Source organism: Amphibalanus amphitrite, unplaced genomic scaffold, assembly GCF_019059575.1.
Source record: "Amphibalanus amphitrite isolate SeventyFive unplaced genomic scaffold, NRLGWU_Aamphi_draft 001897F_arrow, whole genome shotgun sequence".
NCBI classification, from domain to species: domain Eukaryota; kingdom Metazoa; phylum Arthropoda; class Thecostraca; order Balanomorpha; family Balanidae; genus Amphibalanus; species Amphibalanus amphitrite.
The window spans coordinates 1-9633 of record NW_024883390.1 but is presented as its reverse complement, the minus strand read 5'-3'; the positions used below and the strand labels follow the sequence as shown (position 1 = coordinate 9633).

General features: G+C 46.4%; 1 protein-coding gene across 1 annotated transcript; it reads right to left on the bottom strand.

Moving 5' to 3' along the window:
* Nucleotides 1-5270: 5270 nt before the first annotated feature.
* On the bottom strand, nucleotides 5271-9612 carry LOC122375693. Its single transcript, XM_043355183.1, has 5 exons — nucleotides 9295-9612; nucleotides 7727-7877; nucleotides 7053-7267; nucleotides 6735-6849; nucleotides 5271-6014 (listed from the first exon to the last, which is right to left on the bottom strand). Exons 1-5 carry the CDS (start codon nucleotides 9472-9474, stop codon nucleotides 5671-5673), a joined length of 1005 nt encoding a protein of 334 aa, XP_043211118.1. The 5' UTR covers nucleotides 9475-9612; the 3' UTR covers nucleotides 5271-5670.
* Nucleotides 9613-9633: the final 21 nt, after the last annotated feature.

Sequence of the window (9633 nt, the reverse complement as noted above, 5' to 3'; positions counted from 1 at the left end):
GTATTGCATGGCTTTTTAGCTTCATGACTATAATGCATGTTTTCCTGTGATGGGCTGAAGTTTTCTGTAGTTGTCTGTCGTATACCAAAGTAACCATTTTTATTCACGAAGTTCGCTGCTGCTGGAGTAGGTTACAGCTCGGCCCACGTTACCATTGGAGTGACGAGCAGGATTTTGCCGCTTTCAGCTGACATGCACGGGCCTTCGTTTCCTGGACGATCCCGTTGCAGAGATGGCTATCTGACAGAAAGTGACATGCCGCCATCTAGTATTCAGTAATGGCTGTCATACTGGCAGTTGATTTATTCAACAGTTCTGAGGATCAGAAGATTTCTGTCTGAGGCCCGACCACCCGCGAGGAACGCCAACTGAATCTCTGACTCTCTAACGCTAAATCGGCGTCTCTCGGTCTTTAGTCAGGCCTTTGAACCGCCACAGAAGCGACGATTCGTTTCAGCTTCAGAAACATTAGCGACAATTGTCGCGGTGGTTATCGCGTCTTTTGGTGAAAAACGATGGTGCATCTACAGTTATCTACGAAGCAATCGTGCGCGATTCGCTTGACCAGCTCCGTTGACCATTCTTGTCCGAGAGTGCGGTGGCCATCTGGTCCTATTAAGACGTTCGACGCTTTTTCACCGCAAGGTGCTAGTTGATAAACGACGTGTCTCCGCACGGGCTCCCATGGCGACGTGATGAACTTCTCACAGGCAGTCTGCGCCGGAAATACAGTCATATTTCACGGAAAAATCACGCGTCGTTTCGAGCACAGCTCTCGCACGGTGTGTCGCTCGTTGAAATGAGCTCGTTTATTGGCGTCCTGGCGCAGTTGTCCTTGACATTTCGGGTTTTGGATGTGATGGTATTACTGGGTATCGTAGATCAGGGATTGCCAATTATCGAGCTAGATGCCACAGAAGTTGATAATGGCAGGAAGGTCACCAGAAAGACGATATGCCGCATCTTTCCTACGGCTTAGAATTAAGATCTCATGCTGTGATTGTATTATCAAGTTATTTACGAATTAAATGTTCATTATTTAATATAAAACTAGCCAGGGGCAGATGCGCATCATCGCTGCAATATTGCTGGACAGTGGACATCCACTATCCCTCTCTGGCTGGGCTTTGCGTCATGCACTATCTGATTTATGTGTTGCCATGATTACAATACGTGTCTGGCCATTTTGCGGCGAATGTGTGTCTGCTGTTGACTGGATCTGACACTGAATGTGACTGATGTGCGGTGACGTGGCACGGAACTGGCCGTTTATCCCCGGTATGATTCGGATGTCAGGATGACGGTGGACTGCTGTCATACACTGGCGACCCGGAGCGTAGCAAAAGAGTTGAGATGTGGGACCAAGTTTTTGGGCAAGCGAATTTGATGTAAAATTTTGAGAATGACAATCTACGTAAAAGAGATGAATATCTTTGTATTCATGTATTCAGTGTTAAATATTCAAAATATTTAGAAAAGAAAGCATCTGAAAGCGCCATAAAGACACTGAAATACGACTATTGAGAGCAGAAAGCAGTCACTTTATCTCCTCTCTATACTTTTGCCCGAATGAATTAGACGCCAGCCGTCGCGCCTGCAGAACACCCTCTCGGCTGTGGACGGTAGCAAATTATGGACGTTTCCCCGGCGGCCGGGCACGTATTAGGGCCAGATTTTACCCCACCATCCGCTGGCCGCGGCTCATTGGACGCGCTCATTCTTTGCAGCCAGTGGCCTGATATTAGCTCTGCAGCCGGCGACGGTGGCGGCGCGGCGGTGGCTGAAGCGGCGCGGCGGCGTGCAATGGCGCGGCGGTGGCGCAAAGCGGCGCGGAGCGGCCCGCTCTGATCCCAACACACCGGGCTTAGTGGGTTAATGGATGCAGAGGGCTAATGCCGTTGCAGAACGGTTACGGGTTTAATGATCACTAATTGGGTGTAGGTAGCGGTTCGGGCATTGAATGGAATTCCTCAGCTGCGGTAGGTGTTGCGGGTTTGTGTCGTCACGCGCCGCACGATTGGATAATCTAGGTGGGTTTGGACATATCTGGCTTAGTCACGACACTGATAACTTACTGCTTCATTTTTAGTCAGGCTGCCAACTAGTTTTCATGCATAAGTTGCTATGAATGGCTTGCGGTGTCGCGAAGTTTTCTTTGCTGCTGAAACTAGTCCCGCTCCAGCAGCATTGCGATCTTTTTCAGCTGCGACGTCTCAATGAAAGCTGTATCCACGCTACGTTCCTGCCCACTATCACTGCCCGTATTCACCTCATAACGTCAAACAAAAACGTTGGCCCTGAATGGCAAGGTATGGATCTATGAAAACACGCTTGGGACGCGATTAGGCCGGCAATTGGAGACGCCGGAAGTCCTAATGGGTATTCAGGGGAGTTTGGTGGATAGGAATAGCCTCAGCTGGGTCGAACAGAAATATATTCCCGCTAATGAGTCCCATTATCTAAAGAGGATGCCTTGTAGATGGATTATCATCGGGGCGCGAACATTACATAGTGATTTGTTGGTGGTATATTTGCATACACAAATCATACGGGTTTGTCAGTTGCATTTATTTATTGTTTGTTCTGCTGAACGTTCATCGTTTTAATGAGTGATAAATTAGCTGTGAAAATAATTAACGTCTGTAGTTTGATGGGGTTCCCATGCTTCGGGGCTCCTATTTGTCTAAATTGTTTGCTGATTGACTCTGCCGCAGGTATTCTAGTGGCGTTGTTCCTAGTGTTCGATTACCTGTGGCCTCTGGCATTCGTTGGTTCAGGGCATTTAGCCACCCCTACCCACCAATTACAGTGCTAAATGGCTTTCATCTGTCTTCTCCTCACGGCGAGAGCCCTGGTGGAGTCACGTGTAGCTGGTTGCAGTTCTTGCTGCGGCTATCCTATTCCTTTAGCTGGAACTATTTATTCAACTACTTTTGGCTAGCTGCAATTCCTTCTCCAGCTCCTATTGGCTGGCTGTAACCCCTGTTCCAGCTTTTTCTGGCTGCTGGTAGCTGTTGCTCTGGCTAGTTCCAGAGATATTCCAGCACGAAGGGAGAGCTTCAGCTCCTTTTGGCAGTCCAGAACCCCAGCTTCTTTCGGCTCGCATGCTGTCGCTCTATCTACTTTTAGGGCAGCGGCCTGCTGCAGCTTGATATCTAGCTACTTTATTCACCACCGTCTGCCGTATCAGCGTAGAAGCTCCTCGCCTACCATTACACCTCATTAGGCTACCACCGGGACGACTCGCGCTCAGAGGCTCACATCTGGTGATCAGAGCACCCGAGCGACGAGACACCATCAATGGGTGTAATTTGAGACCCGCCAGTGGCATTGAGAGAGCACCGCCGTCTCTCTCAGCCGGACTATTACTACGCCGAAGGAGGAAGTGCGGCTCGGTGAAATGACAGGGCTCCTGAAGCTCGCACGGGCTTTGAAGGCGCTGATACAGGGTGTCCAGAAAAAACGGATACTATTATTTTTTGCTGTAATTCCGAAAATAAACACCTTACATTTTAAAATGGCACATGCTTGTATTCGCCAAAATATGGCAAAACAGACAGCAGGTGCCACATGGCATGTAAACTCTTTGGTTAGTTGCGGCAGCTCCTCAAAGCAGATACTCAATGTGAGCGGCCTTACGGCGGATCAGCTCCAGCACTAGCACAGTCTGCAGGTGACTGATGGTCATGTTGACCATCTCGGAGGGCAGGCAGACAACTTTCCAACGACGCATTACAGTGCTCATGAGTTTTGCCAAATCTTGCACTATAAGCACATGAATTTGGAACAAAATCGGCACGTGCGTTAATGAATGCGACTTAATTTCCGTAGTATCTTTTTTTCTGGACACCCATGATGTCCAATTCAGTCGGGTTTTGTTGGTGGTTCAGGTAGGCGCATGGTTGCGACGTATTTACTAGAGTTGCAAAATTTCACTACCGCACTACCGGCATGCCGGTAATTTTTCACTACCGCAGGTTTATTCGTGGTATCTGGCATGTCTTGCCGGTAGCATGCCGGTATTTTTGATTTTGTGCAAAAAAAATATCAGCAAATGATTCAAACTTTGGACACTAAGAGGCTCTCAAATTGTAGTAACAGCAATATTAGCCACTGCAAGATACATTTTGTGGTAGAAGTTCCATTGCTAAGTGTAGACCATGGAGTATGGAGTATGGACCTCAGCATTTCACACAATTCACAGGCTTGGTTATAATTAGAATTGTCAAGAATCTACTGTGGTCTATAAAAGGAAGAATACTCATTCATGTTGCAAAAGCACGACAAACTAGTAAGTCTAATGGTAGGTAATACGTATAGCGCAATAAAATAAATCAATGTTCATGACAACATTCCCTAGGGGAAAAGGCAGAATCAAAACACCAAAAAACACAATGTTTGGAAACTGGCCTTGAGTCCTGAGATCATGAGATGTGGTCTGAGAAACTCTACAAAGAATTTGACACTGAAAATCCAGCTGAAAAGGCAGGTGTTAGGTAGCCCTGAGTCTGACTTTGGTCCCATTATTAAATGAAAATAGATTTAAACTGGCATTTTGTCTTATCTTTACAAGAAAACACATCATGCAGGCAAAATTGACAAAAAAGTGGCGCAAATAATTAGACAACCAAGGATTTACTTTTAAGATTCTCTCTCCCCTAATGAATGGATGTAATCTGATGACGTAATATTTATTCATATACCCTTTTGGTTGAATAACTGAAGAGAAATGAATTTCTTTGCGGTGAATTACACTAAAATGTTGATTTCATTATAATTTAATATTGTATTGGGTAATTTTTATCAATATCATCATTCACGAGGCACACTGTAAAAAAAGTTTACCAACTAGTTAGTTATCCGGCCACTTTTCACTAACCATAGGCGTGTAAGCAAAACACGCATTTCATGACTAAGTGTGTTTTCAATTACACGCAAAAGGTTGAATAGCGTGTTTTGAAACACACCTCCTAGTTTTCGAATATTTGCCAGGTTACTAAGATAAGCCGTGTAAGGGTGTTTATTGACTATCATCGGTGTGTTTTGTTAATAACTACAGACGTGTTAGGTAACACATGTGTTTGTCACACGGCCACTTTTCACTAGCTATATGCGTGTACGCAAAACACACATATTGCGTGTTAGCTAACTAAGCTGTGCGTGTTAATAAACTAAATGCATTTTTGAGAACAGGCGTGTAACTTAACTAATGTGCGTGTTAGTCACCTCTTTTCACAGCCGCCCCCCCCCCAAAAAAAAAACGAATCGAATTAAACTCATCAAACATGTTTATTCAAAACTGCATTCAAGCTCCTTTCAGCAAGCTTACAACTGCAAACAGTAATATTTCTCTTATTGTACTAAAAATGAACCTAAAAAAGTAATCTTCTGTAGGAAACTGCCGAGCGGCAAAGGCGCTCCGTTCTAAAGTTACGTTCTAAGCTATAGGCACAGAGCTACGCACAGAGATGCTTGAGACTCTGGACATGTCCCAGGGCGCGGTTCGAAGGGTTAACTGCCGAGCGGAAAAGACATTCCGTTATCAAGTTCTGTGCTCAGCTACTCACAGAGCTGCTCGAGACGCTGGACGTGTCACACGGTTTGAAAGTGTTAACAGCCGAGCGGCAAAGGCGTTCCGTTCTCAGGTTCCGTTCTAAGCTACTCACAGAGCTACGCACAGAGCTGCTTGAGACGCTGGACTCGTCCCAGGACACGGTTGGAAAGAGTTTGGTTGCCCCCCTTTTCAAAGATGTTCACCGTGATAAATATCAGAGCGTTCTTAGCCTTAGACACGGGGCACTTCTGGTTGAACACTGGGAAAATCGCTGCCCACAGAAGCAGGAGATCAGCCTTGCTGCTCCGGTCCACCGACCTTGTCAAGCAGACCCCCTCGACGAAAAGGCCGATGGACCCGTCGTCGTTGACCTGGTAGTGCGGCGCGCTTCCTGATCCCTCAAAGATGTCCTCGGGGTTCGCGTCTAGGTAGTAGAGGAGAGACTCCACGCAGTCGGTGTCTGAAATAGAGGTAAATTTTCAGACTGATATTTACCTCTAACAGTATAACACTGCTACTTGCTAGCTGCTTGAGTTCTTCCGATCTCACGGATATCGTATAAAATGCCACCAAGGCCTCGAATTTCGAGACCATGCCGCTAACAACACAAATTTTGATATCTATTTTTTTTTGGGGGGGGGGAGGGTCAGTTTTCACCTGGTCATGTGAAAACTGGTCTGGTCGTCAGGTCAAGGATCAAGTGATTCGCCAATCCAATAAAGGTCGCTGAAGTATAACAGCACAAATGTCAGTATAACACCTGTTCGGCGATGAACGAACGAGCCCAAGAGGTGTCACGTTTATGAAACGCATACTGAACTAGCTGGCTGCTTTTGACCATATCACTGTTAATTCGATCAAATAAACAGCCGTGAGCCACCTCATGGGCGATGAAAGAGCGAGCGAGAGAAACAGGCGTCACAGAGTAATTTGCACGCTTAAACCTAACTAGTTAAGAGCGTTTTGAAAACAAGGATAAACAATGCACAGACAAAGCACACGACACAAGTCAGAGTAGTATTTTGAATTTAATTTTCATTCATCTGCTAGGTACTAGATTTGAAAGTAATGAGCAGAGACGTGTCTCACGTCGCCCATAGGTTAGTAGTTCGGCAGCAATCTTGCATGGTCGTAATGGGGGGGGGGGCAATAGTTGACGTGAATGGTTTACCGTATTTACCTTGACATTCTGTGATCAGTTGGATGGCGGTGAGAAAGTCGCTCAGGCGGCGCCTGTAGTCACCAAGCTTAGACGACTCCGTCTCCCCCTCCAGTTTGGCCAGCTCACGCCAGATCTGGAACAACCGGCATCAACAATATAATTAGAGGACAGTTAAGTCATATTATAGAATCCTCCATGGATGAGAAAACGTCAGAAAGCTATGGTGGGCGACGAATAAAAGCCGAAACGATGCAACACACAGGGGACATTTTATGGAATTAGAGAGTAGGAATATAATGACAATTTTACAACTTCCAAGGCATACTTAGTACTTACTTCGTCTGGGTTCCGCAAGATTGGATACAGCTCCAAAAGCTTGCGCATGCTGGTGCGGAGCGTCACCACATGCCTGCGCCTGTCTGCGAACGTCGAGTTGATCAGGGCCTCTCGCTCAGCTTTGCCTTCGCTCGTCAGGTTAGCCTCGTGTAGATGCTTCAAGAGGCGGTTTCTCAGATGCTGAACGTCTTCCTCCGGCATAGGCGGAAGGTACTCTGTCGAAATGTTCATACGAAATGTTAGAGCCAGCGGGGGAGGAGGAGGGGGAGGAGGGGGAGGAGGGGAGAGAGAGAGAGAGAGAGAGAGAGAGAGAGAGAGAGAGAGAGAGAGAGAGAGAGAGCGAGAGCGAGCGAGAGCGAGCGAGAGAGCGAGAGAGAGAGAGAGAGAGAGAGAGAGAGAGAGAGAGAGAGAGAGAGAGAGAGAGAGAGAGAGAGAGAGAGAGAGAGAGAGAGAGAGAGAGAGAGAGAGAGAGAGAGAGAGAGATAGAGAGAGAGACCGCTCTCTTCGCCCATGCCAATAACTTCATATGGCCAATGCAAAGTGGCACACTACCTTTAATATATGCAATGCAAAGCTTGCAGAAGGGCAAAATATTCACCACTAGTCGCTTATCAGTCACATGTACTACATCATACTACATCGCTGTCTTGCATTTCACAATGCACAATGCTTACCCTTGTAGCCTTCGAATCCTTCATATCGCGATCCCTTGAATGTTTTTCCGCGTGACAACCTCTTTGATGACGCTTGGAGTTCGGCATCACTTCCGTCGTCTCGTCGCTTCTCATTCCTTACGCGCCATTGTATTTTTGCTTTGACCTGCGACTGAGACAGGAAAAGCAGTGCATAAATTACAACCCAAGGGTAGATGTAACGTTAAGGGCGTTCAACATCCACTGCAGCTGGTATATAGAGGCAATGCATGGTTCACACGGAGGCTGAACTAAATGGTACTTCGACTCCGTAATTACTCGTAGACTTTATAACCTTTGTCCTTTGCCAATACCATATAAGGCACGCATTTCAAGCACATGAAGCTGATCCTTATGCGTTTGTGATGCTGACTTTAACTAGTCATCAAGTGAGAGTTGATTCCGCAGTCGGAGACAATTCCGAAGGGTCGGAATCGGAATCGGAGTCACTCAAAAACACATTGACTCTGCAACCCTCACATGCAGACATACATATTTACATACATACAAACATATACTTCATAGTATAGCACATACATACATACATACATGGATAATTATGCATATATCCAGTGCTGCGGAGTCGGAGTCGGAGTCGACCGGAGTCGGTAGTTTTGGCCGGAGTCGGAGTCGGAGTCGATAATTTTTCACCGACTCCGACTCCGGGCCGGAGTCGGAGTCGGTTTCAGCACATTTTTAATATTTTCCTTCTCTGTCGCGATGTTGACCAACACATTGACCTTACAAGCTGACCTTACAAGACATTCGGAGCCCGAACCGTTAACTGAATGCAAAACGGTTGAATAGGGTCGCAAGAGCTGTTGAATTATTCTCTTTGTGGCTATATAGCCCATATAATTTCCGACATACAGGGACATTTATCTGGCAATGTCCAAAGAGCACTTTCGCAAGTATTCATTACGAGCTTTCGTTTGCTTTTGTCTCGTCTTTCTAGTCCTCTTGGATTTCAAGTTGAACGGACAGGGAGTGGGGGAGGTCATTCTGACTCCCACCTTACCCCAAAGGCGAAAGTGGTTCAAACCCCCACCCCAGCGCGGGTTAGGAAATAAACTTGAAAACTAATTTTGAAGTGAAGTTTAGTTTAATTCCAAATTAGCCACTATTGTTCCGCATTTAAACCAGTGCGAAGAAGCCGCCCATATTTAGAAACATTGGTCATGCAGGTATGTCAAAGTAGGGCGGGTCGGAGTCGGAGTTGGAGTCGGAGTCGATTTTTTCAAGACGGAGTCGTAGTCGGAGTCGGAGTCGCTAAAATTTGGTCGACTCCGCAGCCCTGAATATACATACAAGTATGGCCAGATCCAGGGCCGGAGCAGTTCGCAAACGCTTCAGTTCAGTTCATTCAGATCGACTTTACTTGAGGTTCAGTTCAATTACCTATTTTCCAATTCAGGACATGGTGACTAAGTGCCTCCGTTCAGTATATTCAGCTGAGTTCGATTAGATAAGTTCACGAACTGTCCCGGACCTGGACCGATGTCATTTTCTATTAGTTGATGGAATCAAACAGCAACGCAATAAGTGCTTACCAGTGCCTGTTTCGGGCTGCACCCAAAGTGCAGCGCCGGCCATTGAACAAGGGCGCGGTCAGCCAGCTCCATGTACCGAGCATGAGTAAGGTTCAGGACGCTTGGAAAAAGAAAGGGCATGGGAGAGCTTAACGACTTGGAGACGCTAGAACAGGAGTTTTCAGGGCAAGGCATAGACATAAGACATCATTTAAAGGAAATATGTAAACATGAAAGCACACCACACGAGACAGTAAAACCGACATAAAGGTGGAAGGCAGGAAGGTGTCACTGGGTCATCCGAGGTCACCTGAGGTCACAAGCGGTTTTTGTGCAATAACTTTTGATTGAATTGAGATA

What these genes read in the sequence shown, in the direction of transcription:
- LOC122375693 (XM_043355183.1), bottom strand. Translation starts at nt 9,474, where the DNA reads ATGTCTATGCCTTGCCCTGAAAACTCCTGTTCTAGCGTCTCCAAGTCG. An exon ending in AGGATTCGAAGGCTACAAGG is followed by an intron (nt 7,268 to 7,726) that starts GTAAGCATTGTG and finishes ACATTTCGACAG; the next exon opens with AGTACCTTCCGCCTATGCCG. An exon ending in ACTGATCACAGAATGTCAAG is followed by an intron (nt 6,015 to 6,734) that starts GTAAATACGGTA and finishes CCTCTATTTCAG; the next exon opens with ACACCGACTGCGTGGAGTCT.